Source organism: Pocillopora verrucosa, chromosome 7 (genome assembly GCF_036669915.1).
Source record: "Pocillopora verrucosa isolate sample1 chromosome 7, ASM3666991v2, whole genome shotgun sequence".
Lineage (NCBI taxonomy): Eukaryota > Metazoa > Cnidaria > Anthozoa > Scleractinia > Pocilloporidae > Pocillopora > Pocillopora verrucosa.
The window spans coordinates 20949994-20968404 of NC_089318.1; the positions used below are offsets into that span (position 1 = coordinate 20949994).

At 39.5% G+C, this 18411-nt stretch overlaps 1 protein-coding gene and 1 pseudogene across 1 annotated transcript; one reads left to right on the forward strand and one right to left on the reverse strand.

Moving 5' to 3' along the window:
• The first annotated feature begins 1217 nt into the window (after positions 1–1217).
• LOC136282593 (uncharacterized) lies at positions 1218–14576 on the forward strand. Its single transcript, XM_066170275.1, has 18 exons — positions 1218–1305; positions 1570–1883; positions 2487–2631; positions 2995–3140; positions 4238–4409; positions 4714–4829; positions 5299–5425; positions 6942–7061; positions 7824–7976; positions 8292–8516; positions 9230–9531; positions 10599–10949; positions 11192–11450; positions 11714–12054; positions 12459–12548; positions 12982–13198; positions 13514–13728; positions 14366–14576. The coding sequence occupies exons 1-18, from the start codon at positions 1218–1220 to the stop codon at positions 14534–14536; spliced, it is 3552 nt and encodes a 1183-aa protein (XP_066026372.1). The 3' UTR covers positions 14537–14576.
• Positions 14577–14790: 214 nt separating this feature from the next.
• Positions 14791–15915, reverse strand: LOC131781900 (collectin-12-like; annotated as a pseudogene).
• Positions 15916–18411: the final 2496 nt, after the last annotated feature.

The window sequence follows — 18411 nt, forward strand, 5'->3', positions numbered from 1 at the left end:
TATTACGAAACTGCAAGGGCCAAAAAAAGAATGGAAAGGACGACCGGAAACGAGAAAACAGGCACATTACTTGCTATATGATAAATTATGCGAAGTAGTAATAGGGCGGCAATAAGGTGGCAATAAAATGATGAAAAAGATGCTAATGAAACAATAAGTATAAACGTTTGCTAGTTAAAGGATGAAAAGACTAAAATAATGAGCTTCAAACACGCATAGAATCCAACACGAAAAAAAATGTCGCACTTAAAACTTACAGAAAGGGTGTAAAATTTATTGATGTTAGAATGCTTTCGAGCAACTACACCGAGAGGATTGCTAAATGTTTTAAAAGACTTCTCGCGGGCTTATTTCTTCGTTTTATCGGTCAACCATCCAGTCCATAAGGTATCGCCCATACCAAGTGAAACCAGACCCTATTGTCTGATTGTTTGGCCGGTGGCTGGTGACTGGTGGCTGGTGGCCGGTACCTTGACAGCAGGTATTTCCACTGTAATTCGATGCTTCGATGTTCGGTGGATGGTTTATTGAGTCAGTCAGGTTGATCGATTGAGTGAATTATCCTTGGCTAATTATCAAAGAATTTTGTCCCACAATACTTTTAATTTAATCCAATGGAAAGCACTTGCAAAAATTTACTAGTTAGCGAGTCTCGGTTTGAAATTTCATAGCGCGACCCAACCGCAAGAATATTATCTTACTAGCGCTAAGAAGGCAACTGTGGATGCCTTCAGTTTGTAAACAGAGCTAATAATATGGCCTCACAAGCAAAGCCACATTGCTTTCTTGACTCACTGCCCTGGCTATCCTGAGAAATCATCATTTATGTCTGTCCTTCAGCAGTTCAAGTTTTCAGCACATTTAATAATAAGTTTGGAAACTTTTGGCTTTAACTCTTTGGAATCTAAAGCACGAAATATTTCATCACTTTCTGATAGAGGAGATTAAAATTAAATGTTTTGTAAGGAAAGGATTGAACGGTGTTTCTTACATTATTTGTGTACAAGAGACTACGAGGTTTTCAAGTCACGGTGTGTTTCGGTAGTCGAACCAGAGAGCGACTTTCTGTATAAACTGTGTTGCATCTAAATTAAGATTCGAGGATTAAAGTGGTTAAAATAGTCCAGTGTCGGCTGAGAGATATTTTGTTACAGTTTCAAGGGCATCGTTTCTTAAAAACAGTTGTGTTTATATTTTTAGAAGGATGTGCGAAATTGATGTATGGGTATCAATCTTATGACGAGACAGTAGAATACCCTCCAATGAATTGGTTTGAGACACCGGCAGTTGTTCAACTTGAAGCAGGTAATGAATTTATCAAATATAAAAATATATACATATACATCTATATATATATGTATGTATATATGTACACAATTAAGATATATCCACCCCAGACGATAAATAATGACTGGTTCGCATGTCTACTAGACCAATCAGAATTAAAATTTAGCAAAAACAGGAAAATATCAACACATATTCTCTTAGAAAAAGACAATGCAACCTAGTCTACTTACAAAATTCGTTCGATACGTTGCCCTAGCTACTTATTTTGAACTCTCTCTTCAGCGTGTTCGGGCGAAGAAGCACTTGGGCTGGAGAGCGGTCTCATTACTGATCAGCAGATTACCGCTTCATCCTCCTGGAATAAGTTTCTCGGAAAAGAGAACGCCCGACTAAACGGAAAAAGCTCCTGGTCATCGCGAAGCAATGATCTCAATCAGTGGCTTCAAATCGATTTCGGACGAAATGTGAAAATTACGAAGCTTGCGACTCAGGGACGTAAGGACTGGGGCGACCAATGGGTGAAAAGTTATACTCTCGCTTACAGCGCGGAAGGCAGTAACGTTTTTCAGGCCTATCAAGAGAATGAATCAGATAAGGTGCAGTGGTTTCCTTAATGTTGCATCTTATGTAGCGAGGGCTGTGAGGAACTTTGGAATTTTTATGTAGTTTTTATTTATTTCTAATAATAGGGGTCACATTTCATAAGACATATCGCCATTTCGTGTCTGCTTATCACCATTTTAAGTTTGTGTCTGTATGAGTAACAATCCGGCTTCTCATTGATTCTCAACCATATGTAAATATAGCTGACGTTTTTCATTCGAGTCGTCAACTTTTTGAAATTCAGTGAGGTGGTTAACCAACCTTTATCAACTTTTAAATAATGCCAAACTTACTGTTTGACTTTCCCGAAGACAAAGTGCAACAGTTTGTTTAGCAATTCTAATTGGCGGTCTTTCCCCGCGCTTCTAGTCGTTCATCGCTAAGTCAGCCAATCTCACTCTCCTCCCTAAAAACAGCTGTGAATGGTTTTGAGAGCTGACATTTGAGGTCCTATGGCGCTGGAATCGCCGTGAAACATCATCAACGGTGCATGCATCGATCTTCGTTGAAATTCGCTAAATTTGCCAGCGATTGTCTTTGCGGAAGTAATCTGAATTCCTTGTGAAGTCACATGAATTGTTCATTTTGTTTTCCAGGTTTTTACTGGTAATACAAATCGGAACACCTTGGTTACCCATGTCTTGTTGCAACCAATCACAGCTCGATATGTCCAAATAAAACCAAAATCATGGAATAACCATATTTCCATGAGGGCCGAGTTTTACGGCTGTATTCTCTCAGGTAAGAGACCGGTCATCATTTAAGGGGAGGGGGGAGGGAGAGGGGGTTGCAAGCAGGTGGCTTTGTCATAATCAAATTTACCTGATTTTCCCTTCCCCCTCCCTAAGGCTCTATAATCTCGTTATGATCATCTCTCGTTGGCAGTCGATTTTCTGTAATCTCTCCTTCATTATGTTGGCGACGAATGATCCCCCCAAATTACTCTGCACCCCTCCTTCCCAAGGTGATTACTGATCTTTAGTAGAGATAAGATAAATAATGAGGCATTACTTCATGGTTATGGTTACATGGTTATCATCAACAATCTTAGACATTACCTTGATAAATTTACGCATTTTTTTTATACCTTAAAACAAATCATAGACCGTTATCAAGTACTGGGTCGGAATGTCCACATGAATCACGTTCAAGAGCGTCTTTGTCACCAAAGCGAGGTAACCTTTGGACAGAACCAGAAGCGAGCCAATAGAATTGAGCTTGAAATTCTATCTGATACTGTATATGTTCAGGTAGGTATTTTTACAGTTAACTTTGGATAAGGGAAATTTGTTTTTTGTACCCATTCGTTTGTTCCCAAGAACCTTTCGCACTCATTCGATTCGTACTAAATTCAGACGATTCGTTCCCAGTTTGTTTCAATTCGTACCCGTCCAACATTCAGTGACAATCAAAACTTAGGAGATCTCAAGAAAGGATGTTGATTGTTGCGCAGGACACGTTAGTAAAGAGACAAGCGGGTTAAACACTATCAAAGTTCTTTTGCGCATGCTTGTAATCTTCTTAACGATAACCACTGAATTATAATTATTGCCCTGCGCGATGTAAGGGTATCACATAAAAACTGGACACCCCACAAATAAAACTTCTTCAACGCAGATTATATTGCTGCTGATTGCGGTATTTGACATCAGAAACCCACCATACTTTCAAGTAAAGTGGGTTCAGAAACATAACTAACATAGAAAACGAACATAAATTAATAGGGGGTAAGTTTCTAAAGAAACTGTGGTGCTGCGTCGGTGGGGGAGTTTTTTCATTCAACTAATTTATTCCTGTCTTCTCGTCACCATATTCCCACCGATGGCGTAGCTCCACTTTCTGCATATAAACCCACACACAACCTACAATTCCTCCAATCGCTCTGACGAATGGCTAACGCTCGAAACGTCAGCTTTTTTACTCTTTACGGTGGCTAATTTACGTTTTCAACCTAGTTGTTAACACTAAATTACCTGATAAATTAATACGGTTACGAAACGACAAAACTGACTGGGTGCCATTGGTCCTAGTAGGATACAAAATGTTCCTGGGTAGGAAAAAAGTGGTAATCAATCAGTAAAACTGAACCCTTATGTTTCCGAGATCTCTACGAATTACAGTTGGCTGAAGAACATATTGTAGCAATCGAGGCCATTTAATTGACCGTTGAGATTACTTTTAATTAGTCTTGGTTTCTGACACTCAATCGACAAAGCGTTTCATTCCAGAATGTCCAATAGAACTCAAATAAAAATGAGAATAGTATTTTTACAAATTAAACTACATTGACGTGCCTCAGGGCGGTTTCGATTTGCATGTAACGAATCACTCGCCTTATTTCTCATAGGGTCACGTGGATCTGCGTGGTATTAAAAATTTGACAATATTCAGCCGAGAGGTGATCTTTACGGAAGACAGTCGATTGGACCTCAGTGCTCCCGACTTAGATCAAGATTTAAATATTCTGCCTCCTGGTTCCGATGGAGATGATGGGAAGCATGGAGTTCATGGTCCAACAGGTGAGTTAAGGGCTGCCGGAAATTCAAGGCCACAATCTTCTGTCCTTTTTTTATATGTGGCTTGTGTGAGTCAGGACCAAATGTCATTAGTGTGGGGGTCGAGAGGTACCAAATCCCCGAAGTTTACTCCCTCGAAATAGGCTAATAGGGATGTAGTGCTGGATGGGATTGCACTTTTAAGACTGGGTTGACTGTAATGGGGTTACTCTTTCAACAAAGTCATTAGAATGGGGTCGCAAATTGTCGCGATTTTGGATTATGCAACGCAATATTTTTACTATATTTATTTATTCGACTTTGACAGTCACAGTCTACGCCGAAATTATTGCTGGCTATTTATATATTGTAACAAATGGCGGAAATGGAAAACCGGGGCAAAATGGTGCGAAAGGAAGAACGGCAGCCAACAACAAGCCAAAGGTACATTATTCAATAATTGATATGCGTGATATAGGAAAACTAAGGGAAAAGTCATTATTTATCGCCTGGAGGGGACTGGGGGGAGGGGAGGGGAGGGTGTATGATTTCGGAAACGAACAGGGGTGATAAGGGGGGCTATAGAAAATCTACTGCAAATTAACTGCCAATCGGAGTGGGGGGAGGGGGGAGTAGGGATAAGAATAGAAAGAATCAGGGGAATGTTATCGAGACAATCAAACCCTTACAGCCCCCCCCCTCCCCCACGCAGGCGATGAATAACGACAGTTCCCCTGTTTATGATGATACGTCAGACTACGAAGCTTTCATTACAAAAAGGAACTGCTGTAAACTGAAACAAATTGTTAAATTTGAAGATCAGTATTGATAATTTAACGGATGTTTACTCTAACAGTGGAGGTTTTGTGTCAATAAACAATAATTACTATTTCTAACTTTACTATTCAAACAGCAACCAGACAGGACATACTCTAACTGCGTAGCAGGCATAACAAGGACTGGCTGCACTACACACATTGCGGGGATACGAGGTATATCAGGCGGAAATGGAGGACCTGGCGGAGATGGTGGGAAATCAGGTAAAACTGAAACTTACTAGAGTAAATTAATTTTTTTTTCTCTTGAGATTAACCGAACTGTCCAAAATTGTCAATAACGCCACTAGCGTTATTGACAATTTTTAGGCCGTTAAGAATAGTTCCTTTTCTGACGCCGCAACCACGCGCGGTTGGGAGAAGGTTCTCAAGAAATTCTGGTGCTGCGTCAATTTGGGGATTAACAAGATAATCTGGTGTTATCAACTGAGTTGATGATGGAAATTGGCCACCGTAAAGAATTTCTAAAGCTGACGTTTCGAACGTTCGTCTTTTTTCAGAGGGAATTATGAACAGCTAACGCTTGAAACGTCAGCTTTAGAAAATCTTTACGGTGGCCAATTTCCATTTTCAACTCAGTCGATACAAAGAGAATAATACATGACGCGCGTGGAGGTAAAGTTTCTCTTCGAGTATTCAACTCGATAGCTCACGAGTGAGCGCAGAAAACGAGTGAGATGTCGAGTTGAACATGACAAGAGAAATTCCATATCTACAAGTAATCGTGTATTATTTTGTTTATCATATAAACACAATAGCCCTTTACTGACAAGAAAAGTCAACTTTATGTTAATTAATGAAAATAAAAGGATCGATAATCCCCAAAGAAAAATCATTAATTGCGTTGGTGCTAAGGCTCAAGAGGAGAAAATGTGTCGAAACACTTCAAAAACAAACAATGGATGTAATTTTCAATACACTAAATTCTCATTTATTGTCTAAGTCCTTACCGACAGAAGAAATCTTTCAAGCAAATGGCCAAAATCGGCGTGTGGCAAATCCCCCAGTTGTCGAATTTCCTTCTCAGCCGCGAGAAAGGCGATTACCAAGGCCACTGAGAACATAACTTTTGGTTTTTCTTCCCGCATTTTGGTTTTCTTCCCCTACGGATTTTTCATTCATCAATCTCACTAAGTGGCGCGAAGGGCGGGTGACGTGTCAGCAGCTGATTGGGCATGTCAAATACACAAGAAAAGAACACTATTTTTTTTCACGTGTGTCGTTAAGGCTTCTCTCCGGGCTGGAAATCCTTGTATAACACCTTAGTTTATATGATAAAACCAAATTATCCGCATAAAAAATTGGTTCAGCGTACGTTTGATGAGATGTGGTGAACACACGGGAGGTTTGGAGAGCACGAAAGATGCGTAACAGTTGGCTGCTCTTCGAGCAATTGATTTCAGCCTCTTAGGTACTCTCCAATCTTCTCAAGTGCTTCATATCTAGATGAACAAACAGCTGATGCATGAACTAATTGTTTCACTGCATTTTCCATGCAGCAGTGAAATGTGTCTTATATGGTAATTCCCATGCCATGCACACGCACGTTTTTTACTGTACCCCGCGCACAATGGAAACCTGAGGCACTCGCGCTAGCGCTGTTGACTTTGATTACTTGTACATGAGCTGACTGTGTTATAAACAGTAGTAATCACCATTTAAATGCATTTACTTATGTCTCTCACCTAGGTATTTATTTATTTATTAAACTTAACAACAGGAAATGGTGGCGATGCAGGCCGTCAAACTCTTCATGTTTTGAATGTGAGAGGGAAAATCGAATTAAAATCTTGTCGCGGGACTGGAGGGCAGCCGGCACTAAACGGATTAGGAGGAGCCGGTGAGGACTCACAAATTCTTCATTAATAAAATTTTGCACAAGGATGAAATTATCTGCCAACTTTTTTTTTCTTTTTTTTTCTATCACTATGATAGAATAAATATCATTGGTCTGACGAAACACCACAAATGAACCTATATCCAGATTCTCTGGAAGGCAGTGAAACACTCTGCTACCAATACTTCATCGGATCAGGAAGAAGCTTGGCTCACGATATGAGTTAATTAAGAAAGGTCAAAAACGATACGACGACGCGAAAACCGACTTAAGCAAAAACGAAAACCACGAACAAAGGCAATTACATAATAATTTGTAATCCTGGCGCCGACAAGTTGTTATTGTAATTGTCGCACAACGTATGCGACTCGGTGTCACTCTTTGTCGATAGCTCCAAATAAAACGGGCAACGCGACTATTAGACATTGCCTTCGTTTTTCTATGGCGCTATACTTAGCTTTCTCAACAATCATGTTTTAACCAGCGGAATGCAATCAAGAGAAGGTATGATCCTCAAAAATTAGCTGCAATCAGTCAGAAAAGAAGGGTGAGAAATTCAGGCTTAGACTGGACTGGAATCCGCGCATCCCAAGTGCATGACGGGAGCGGGGCAAAGTTTAGAGGATTCTTTATTCCCGCAAAGGAATCTGATGAGGCTGGATTAAAAGTGGATTGATGACCAGCTGATAGATGGGCAGATCAACTTGCAGAAGCATCAACTGAGCAAGAATAGTTTGATCAATTGAAAGAAATTGTCGTTTTCAGGTGGTTTAGGAGGACGAGGTGGCCGCGGGATAAACTGTAGGAGGTTGAACATATGTTTTAACATGAAATGTCGTCATCATCGGTGTGAATCATCCGGACTAGCTGACGAGGCCCCTCGCGGAGCACCTGGAAGAAGCGGAAGCAACGGACAAGGTTTTTTAATTGCTTATTTATTTATTCTTTAATTTAATTTTAGGCGGTCTTACGCTTCCTACACGTGAGAAAAGAGTGAAACGCTGTTTCAAGTTTAAGCGTTCCCCTTCTTCCTATCCAAACTTGTGGTGTTGGCTCGAGAAAGAAAACTGAAATGAAATGTTTTCAGGTCTTGTGTTCATGTTCAATGTTCCTTCCAAACATTATAATTTGAGGGGTAATGCTAGAACACTAGCTATTAGCCGTTCTGTCTAAAGTTTACGCTTCAAATGCATATTTAACAACTTTCAATTTTGTTACGATTTTACTTTTAAGGACTCGTAGCAAAAGGCTCCGATGGTCAGGTGGAAATTTCTTATCTTCAGAAATCTAGTTTGGGTGCTGAAGAATTGAAAAAGTATCCTCTGCAGCTGATAAAGATGATGACAAGATATGGTGAAGACCTTCTCTGGGCTAACAATGTCGAAAAAAGCGACGCTGTGTTCAAGTTTGTTATAAAATTGTCAAGTGACAAACCTGGAGCGTCCGAATTGACGAAAGGTTTGGCACTTTCGAATATATTTTCGTTTAATGTAGGTTACAGTAAATTCAGGGTCAGCGGTTTATCTGCCAATTAGGTTTCAGTCCCCTCGCACCATATGTATATATTTAAATTTTCGCGCGAAAAGAACAGTATGTTATTCAGTTTGTCGTCCTTTCATGGTTTCTTTATGGCACCCCTGTACTCCCTTTATCCAAACCGTCAGGTACGCTTTGCGTTGTTTTTTGCCGTTTTATGTTTCGCTTTGTAATCGTAGTTATTGTTGTCGGTAGTTGGTTGTAGTGTAATTTAGTTAATCGTGTTTCAGAAACCACCGGTTACGATTCAGTTGTATGGTTTGAGTAACTATCCGGAAATTTACTGGTGTGTTCGCTACAATGTACTTAATTAAAAGAAACTTCATAAAAGAAATTTGCTGATAACTCTATTTTCGAAAGATATGATCTCAGCCCGGCAATAAATACGTATATTTCACAAATAGATTCCATGTTGCCGTACGTTTGTACAGTAATATAGTACGGAAGACCTTAAAATGTGGTAGGAAAAAAAAAGTATGACTGGAGGCACAGCCTTAAAAATATTTTATCAGAAAATCTAAGGAGGTAATCTGCATAGAAGATGATATGAAATGTAAATCCCCATTGGGAGTTTGAAGCGGTACACAAGCAGTTATCAACTCCCTTGCTAATCATTTGTTTGGATCATTTCTTAGTGGCAAAGAGAAGACTGGCTTTTATGAACAAAGTAGGATACGACAGATTTGGGAATAACGAGCTGTTCGCACCTATGATCAAATGGGAGGTCTTCAAGGAACAAGTCGAAGTCATCAAAGATCGTGCAGAAACGTTTGAGAACGCTTACAATGCTATCAAAGAATCGATTCAACGGCGTGATGACGTTAAGACAATACTGAAATCACTACCACAGGCTGCCAGACTTCAAGTTGTAAAGCAAAAGAACAGACTGGAAGAGGCCAGACGAGTAGCAGTGAGCGAAAAGGGAGCATATGTGTTGGTAAGTGTCCAAACCTCCATGTCGAATATATACCGATTCCTTAGCGAGAGGGTACCAACCTGTGAAACTGAGGTCTTCCCTCTTACATTCTTCTAAGATGAATAATGCTACACCGGCGATCTTCACTTGAAATACTCTGAATCAAAACACTTTCGTGAGCGAGTTTTGTCAACGTGGGCATTGCATACGGCGTCCTGTCCTTCTCTAAAACATTTATTTCAAAGGGAAACAACTAATGAACAAGTATTCTGCTCTGACCAGATGCCTCGACTCTACACGTGGGAATACAGCTTAGAAACAAAGTGGAGCTTAGTCCCATAGCCTTTTCTAACAGTGTCAGAAAATCAAAGGCTTTACGGAAAACGCACTGGTCAGGCGGCGAGGTCTGAGTACTTAAAGTACTTCTCTCCACCAAAGAGCACCAGTGAAGTGTTAGCGAAGTCGGGCGGATTGTTGAAGGGTAACCTGCGATGACGTAGCATCCAGTCCATTGGGCGTGGCATTACTCCTTGTCGCTTCGTGCTAAGGGCTTCCGGATATACTCCAGCTAAAAATAAGCCAAACGGCTAAATTTCAGACTTGAACTTCCTTGGTTTACTTCAATCTTTAAGATATTAATGAATAAAGGGATTAAGTTTCAAAAGAAACTGTGGCGCTACGTCGGTGGGAGAGTATAACAGGGTAATTAAGAGTAAATAAGGTAAATTGGTCATCGTAAAGAGTTTTAAAGATAAACAATTTAACTCCAAGTTCTCTCGTCATAAAATTATATCAGTTTATCTTAACTTTGTGAAATGTTATAAATAGCAGTAAGTAAGGGCTGCTTTCGCAATACTGACAAGAGTGAATGAGAAATAAACTCATTTGTCGGTTGGAATTGAAGATAACGAATACGCAAATACGCGGGGAACCAAGCCGTGTACATATAATTTCTTTTCAGCAACATTTTCTCTGAAGAATAGCTTAAATAACGATAAGCGACTGAAATAATAATTCATCTGTTTTATTTTATTCTACGTATCCTTGCCCTAACATTACAATTTTATGTCTCCTCTTTGTTGCACCAGGCTATTGGTGAGCTGGAGGCAAGTATGAAGAACAGTCTACTGGATGCAAAAGGGATGCTCTCAGATGTGTACGAAGCAGCAAAGTTTAACAGCGACGACTTATTTGTCATTCTTGAAGGAATAACAGGATTCTTTAGTGGTGCACTAGGAAAAGATCCTTTCGCCGCCCTTGGATCAGCCCTAGGAGTGGTCGGACATTTTGTTGGCCAATGTGACCTTGGTGAACTTCAGAATAATTTGGATAAAGTAGAAAAATGGCTGAAATTTGGACAGGACTATGCTGCCCTGAAAGACTCAAGTGAATTGGATTTTGACCAAATGGATGTGGAAGCTGTACCTGAAGTAATGCAGGTAAACATTGAAATGCTGCATCTTCGATATCTATGTTTGTGTTTCTTAATAGCTTGTTGTTTTGTTGTTTGTTTGTTTATCTACTGATTTATTTTACTCTTTTGTCTGTTTTGTTTTCTGTGTGTCTCTCTGACTCTCTGTCTGTGTGTTTGTCTGTACGCCTCTTTCTTCGACCCTAACTTTATTGCTGTTTCCCAAGTTATATCCAGCTCATGACGATTTCTTTATATTCTTATAAAAAGGCTAATCTGGAAATGAACAAAGAGGGACTTGCAGCGGACCTTGTTTGCCTGCTGGATGAGAGGTCAAAACCCCGAAACTCGGCAAAGTTTCAAGAACAGATCGAACGATTTTTTATCGCCGGTGCAGCAAGAATCGATCTCATAGCAAAGGTCATCGACTTGGATAACGAAATCGGTGGACATAACTTTGACATTCCGAACTTAGAAGAGACAGCAAATGAAATTGAAAGGCTTGGTAACTCTGGTGGTAAGGATCTTTGTGATTATACATCGCATCAATGCTACCTCTTTTTATAACAATAATATTTGCGCTTACGATCGCACGCACGGTCGTGCAAATGCAGGATGACGTGTGGCTATACATTCTCGCCAAAATTTCCCATCAAGTTTAGCTTGAAGGCCACGTCGCTTCACGCTTTCCCTGTTGAGGATCCTCTCTCCATAAATAAGCAGGAAAACGAATATTAAGCGTGACAGGTCACGCAAAGCAACGGTCTAATAATAATATATTTCCTTTTTCAGATTCTCCCATCGCTGAGAGTACACAGCAGATGTTTCTGGATGATTTACTTACGTCCTATCAGCAGATAGAAACAGGATTTGCCCAAAAACTGTACCAGTTGTACAAAGGTTTCGAGTTTCGCTCTCTATGGATTGTTCAGGAAAAATTAGCAGAATTCGAACGGCAAGCGGTGTCAGCCGCCCAGGGAACAGGGAATCTCCAAGGGGTTTTAGAGCTTACAAAAGCACTTCAAGGAATCGATGATATCGAAAATAGGGGACAGCGATGCTTCACAAGATTTCGCCACACAATCACCACGCACAAATGGACATTTGACAGTAACAGAGCTAAAGACAACGTGGTATGTGATGTATTCCTTTTGTCTTTGTTACAGTGAGCTATAAAATAAAACAGATGTTGGTTTTTTGCAGTTGTTAATGTTGCTGTTGATGTTTTTTGAAATGTTTCCCTGTTTTTCATTTTGTTTTTTGCTATTTTTCGTGCGGTCGTTCATTCAGTAATTGGCTGTTTAGCCCCCTTGGATTGAGTTAAGACCTCGTTAAACGCTCATTTCATTTTCTTCATTTGCCTTTTCAATTTTTCATTTTGTCTTTCTGAGCAAACTTTGGCATTTCCCCGTGTGGCTTGTTACCTTGTTACGATTGTGACTGTGGGAAAATCAATTATTAAAGCAACCTCTGCATTAAATTTTATCGTTATTGCTATAAAATTGTTGACTTAAAGTTTCTTCTTCATTTCCTGCAGATGTTCGACGAACTTCATAAAGGCACTACGAGGTTTTCATTGAAAATTTCAGATAGCTGCGATCGCTGTTATAACGTGCGCCTTTTGAAGGTAATAACTAGGTTCAGTTAAATTATGCTAGCACATCTTTGGCCATAATGTTATAATAAGGGCATCGAGCATGAAAACTGATATAGTTAGTTGAGCCGTGTTTAACCTTGTTTATAACTGAATGAAGATCAGAGACAGAAACCTGAAAAACCGGATTTTCCATGGGGTTTATTTAGTCAGTAACATGCATTTTCAACGCACTTGATTTGAAGTCGGCAAACATCGGTTTAAGTAGCTCCTACGGAAAAAATAATGTCAAACATTGATTTAACAAAACAACTTTAGAACATGTTCAAGCTTTGGTGCCAATGGGGAATTTGACTGTCAATAGAGATAATTTTTCTAACTGTCCATGAGAATTAAGTTCTGTTCGCCCTAATCTGTATGATTTTTTGTTTTGTTTTGTTCTCCATTTTCGCCGTTTCTTTTTCAGATGTATGTTGAGCTAGAAGGTGAAGAATCTCAAAGCGGTGATTACCCATCGAGGGTTTTTCTTAAATTAAGACATCTCAGTGGCTCTTACTTTAGAGATGGAAACGGGAATGTCAGGGAATTCCGGCAGCCTTTAGGATCACGGCGGACGTTAGAATTCGACCGATTTGCAATCACTAATACCGAAGGATGCAACAGAGAAAAAGCAAAAGGAAACAGTAAGTAATGATTTAAAAGGCTAACCTTATATAGTATTTCGCGAAAGCCCTTCTTCCATGCGTAACGCAACGCTATCATCAAAGCGTGACATTCTACAGAACGGAGATTAGACTCTGACCAAACCAATTCGTTCTTCAACGCATACTTTTTCCTGCGTTTTTTCTTCCTATAATCAACTAACACCCGGAAACGCTGATAAAAACGGAGCGTGGAGCGTTTTGAAAAAACGCCTCTTTCATAACCTGGATACGTCTGTACATAATGGACATCCAGTTTCAGATCACTTGTAAAATATTTTTCTCGCAAATTTTCAGAGGATTCTCTCTTCTGTATGAGCAAGGACGATAACCGCTTTCAACCGATGTGCTGCCATTATCTCAGCGGTTCACCGTGTGATGACACACTTCTCGGAGCAGAAGAATGCCGGAGTCCATTTGGAACCTACGAAATGACCATACCGATTGACAGCGAAACTTCCTGTACAGCCAGTGGCTCGCGCATAACAGACGCAAACTGCAAGGACTTTGATGTAAGTCTGAGTTATTAGATTTGATTAAGAAGTTTTTGGGCATCTGAAAATAAAGACAATCCCCAAGTGCTCTAGGCTAACAATTTTCCACAAGCGTTAATTCACCATTGCAGAGAAAAACTAATATTTTAACGTCAAAGTTCGCGTTTTACTTGTCTAAATTATAGTACTTTAGCGGTTTAGAAAGGTTCTTCCTTCATATGCATTTTGCCTTTTTTTATTCCTAACTTTATTCCTCTCCAGATTTTTCCGATTCGTTTTTTTAAAGCAATTACATCTGACTAAAATCAAGAGAATATTGATGCCTAGGGAGGAAATTGAAGCAAACAATGGCATCGTAAAACTTGGTAGATGCCATGCAATTAGGAAAATAATCCTTTTCTTTTTACCTTTATTCTTTATCCTCCATTTTCAAACAAATAATTTTTAATTATTGCCGGAATGAGATTAGAGTACTGGCTACTTGTTGCAGCCATAAGGGTCATAAATTAAAGCTGTGTACCAAATCATGTTAGAATCGAATGTGATCGCGCATGCAGTTAAAACGTTAAAAAAATAAAGTGAACGGAAAGATTACTGACGGCTACAAGACGTGAGAGTTCTAATTAATCTAATTGTTTCCTCTTTTGTACATCAGCGTTCAGTGTTCACAAAAATGAATGTATGGATTCAGTATCTGTACTGGACTGGTGAGTACCCAACAGGTCCAGACGACCTAAGATGCAGCAATTTTCAGGACCCAGACTCCGAGGCTGAGCATGTTCCCGTAACTATTAACCATGAAGCATCAGGTGATATCGAATCATAGAGAAAATTTTAAAGAAAAAAAAGACACAATAAACGCAGTGGAAGACTGCAATCACTGTGATTTATGGAAAATTGTAAACGGCACTCACTAGTTTAAAGCAAGGGGACGAGAAAAAGAATAAAATAATGGCAAAACATTTTCCTTTGTTTGAAACTTATTGCACATATGCAGGGAGGAAGGTATTAGTGGTTGAACAGGGCTAATGGTTTGGGTGCTGCATGTACTCTAGTTACAAAAGGGTTCGGTTCATGGGTTCATTCGGTCAGCGGACATTCCCAATAATGCATGAGGCACTGACTAAAAACCCGGCCAATTCCATGATGACCATAACAGTTGCATTAGTAGAAAAACTGATTATTCTTAGATGGGTCTGTTGCGGCCGAGAGCAGACAAAGATGAGCATAGTCTGTTGTGCATGAGACACTGACTATCTTCCTACCGTGGAATGAAAAGCAAAGTTGGACTGTAAGACTGATTAAAGAGGAAATACATATTCGACTGGTCATGTTTATTTTCATCATATTTCTTATGCTTTTCATTCATTCGTTTATTTTTTTTTTCGCTTTGTGGAGAATTTTTTTGTTAAGGAGAGAAATAAATTGAAATGAGGAAGCTCGACCTAAGTTTTCTCTCAGCAACGGACTTGTGGAGTGGCATATTGCGTCAGATGTTTTTAAGGACTCAGGTATTCATCTGCGTTAAAGTAAGGCAAACAAGTTGGACAACCAGCCCTAAACAATTTGTCATTAACGATAGTTTTGAATCTCTTCTTTTAAATTTACTTACACTTGGTTCACCCAGGGTAACATTAATTGGAATTGGTAAATTGTTGCTGGTGATTGGAGCTTGGCTTCCAGTCGACTTCTTAGTGTTGTGTTCACACTGGCAGAATTTTCCTGCTTCGTTGGGTCCCTGTGGCCCTGGTGATCCTTGTGAACCGTTTATACCCTGTGGACCTATTACCCCCCGGATACCTTATGTTCCATTGAATCCTCGAGGTCCGGTTGGTCCGACAGGTCCTTGAGATCCATTGAAACCGTGTTGTCTGACAGGGCCTTGGAGCTTACTCACGTTCTCTAGCTGAAAGATACACAGATGTCTCTATTAAAAGTACTTTTTTTACATACATACATTGTTCTGTTAGTATTAGTTCAGTGAGCATTTTGTTATACACTTAAATTCAACTTTTTACTTTCAGAAGAACTGTTGAAACATGTTTTTAAAAAATATCGTTTATTTTCTTAAAGTACCTGTTTGGAATTATTCTTGCTCATTTCCTCCACACTCTGGTGTAAGCTGGCAATTGAAGAGTTCAAACTTGATTTCAGTGACGACACATTCTCTTTGAACAAGAGATTAGAGAAATATTTACAAATCATTAGTGATTTTTACCATTTAATCCATACATATGATATCGCAATCCAGAGAATTGTACATACCTGTAAGTTAACAACACCTGTATTGGATTTTGAAACAATCACAAACTCCTTGGTGAAACTTGTCCAAGCAGAACGAATTAACAAGTGAATCGATGGTTGCCTCATAGGAAACCTACCTCACTCCTTGAGTTTGCAAGCGTCTTGTTAAGCTTTTCAACGTTGCCTAATTACGTTTCCAGGATTGATGACAACAGGGACGTCGTCGTAAAGGCCAGACCGTCGATATAAAGAATAACACCATATTATAAGAATATTATCATGTACACATATTAATAAGTGAAACCTTGCAGATGAAGAAAGGAGAAAGCATTCAATCTGAAATGTAACTCCGTCTCCTGACCTTTTCCATTAGAAATGAATTAACGGCAGCCAAAGATTTCTGCAACTTGACGTCTGCATCTTGCAGGTTACTTCTTGCTCCACACCGAAGTCTTGTAGTGCCCCTTTCGTCTGAAATAGAGGGATATAGAGTATCATTGCTATCTTTTTATGAAAATTCTTCAAAAATGAATGGACGCTGAGAGCTCCTTTCGCTCAACCTGCTCTTGGAAAAGCTGAGTATCATTATCCATGGAATCATGTGACAGAACAATTTGAAGGACGTATGTTTGCTAGGCCACATGGGACACTGAAGTAAAAGATACTGCCATTCTGTTCCTGAAATCGATAGGTTTAATTCGTTGCCCCGCCAAAATTTAGACCTCTTGGAATTCATTTACAAACAAATTGCTTAGAGTGAGCGATTTACAAACTTAAAAAGCAGCAGTTTAATTGGGAAACTCTCAATTAAAGCATAAGATACTCTTTGACGGTTTTGCTCGTGTTTCTATCCTTGAAGGATCTTAACACATTGAGAAACCATCAAACAACTCAGAAATCAAAGTTTGATTCATCTGTCTGCAACGCGTTTGCAAGGGTCGTCATCAGTCTCATGGTTGAGAAAGGTGAATAAGGGCAAGAACACGATGAAGAACGATTGAAACAGATATAATAACAGGCGAGGGTACCTTTAGCGACATACTTACAAACTTTTCTTCAAATTTTGGCAATAATACACGAATTTCCATCAGCTCTTTGTTTTTTTCTTACTGTACATGGAAAAAATTTTATTTAGGAAAATAACGTGTTTTCTTGAAAGCTAGCGATTTCAACGCCAGCAATGGAGCACTCAAAGGCATGAATTTGATTTACTTATGTGCATCCTGGTACAATTGATGAATGACTCTGACTCCTCTTTAACAATTTTTAAGAGCTGTTATGAAAAAAGGGGTATAATCTATCCTCAGCTGATTGATACTGAGATAGATAAATCTTGGGAACGGAACCTGTACATGTACATCTCCAGTCAGTCTGGCTTTCTTTCAATGCCTTACATTGTCCCTTGTGCTCTGGGAGCCGACAAGTACTTTCAACGCATTTCCAATGTTTCCGAGAGTGTTCCGATGTTTAGAACATTCCAATAACTGTTTTATTTTTTCCGTATCGGGGCCCAAATGACCGGACCAAAACAAACTTAACTTGTACTCGAGGATTTCGCTGGATAGCTGGTAGTACTTGAAATGACTCGATACGTCGTCTTGGCATTCCAGGAGAGAAATCAGGGCTGAAATACCCGCAGCCACTACAATCTTTGCTTTCCGTGAATCAAGTAAACATTTTTAAAGATAAGATTCTCAGTAAAATATAAAATTCTACAGCCCATTTTAATAACCTTCGATTCTAATTCGTTACATTAACTAATTTTGGTTCCGCCATACAGGTCATATGACAAGGAAAAATTTGCACGACACGTCACGCAACACACCAAGCTGGATTTGTCCAGTTGATTTTGACGGTCACAGGGAAATGTCGAGTTTGACGGTCAAAACCGTTGTGGTCCATGACACCTTAAAATCATGAAAACAAATTTGCAGAAAGGAGGGCTAGTTCATCGCGTTCCGTGTGTAAAATCTCGGAAGAAACTGCAAGAATTCTTTCAGAGTGTATGCGTGTTGTTTTGGTAACACTGTAACGTATTTCAACTTGATTGTGTGTCCTTTTAAGCAACGCGATATGTCTCTAATGACTAGAGTGCCAAACTCTATTCTTCAATTTTGATCTTCTCCACACTGTGCGTAGTTCATGACCAGATATTTCAACGAAAATTATCGAGAAGGTGCCTTCCGATCACCTTTGTCTACTTTGTAAGTTACGCAATCGTGCGAGCATTACGACCGATCACGTATACGCAACGTTTCAGGACAACTCGGCATCTATTCTACATTCCGTTGTTATGAAAACCTGAAATCCTCAACGTAGAGGATAAAGAAACGAAGTTTGAACGGTCAAAAGGAGATCTTGGTCGAGTTTCAGAATTATGCAAATGATTTTTAACACGAGCGCAATTGAGCAAATACATGGATTTGCGTTGTTTTTAAGATGTTGGTGGATGAACGC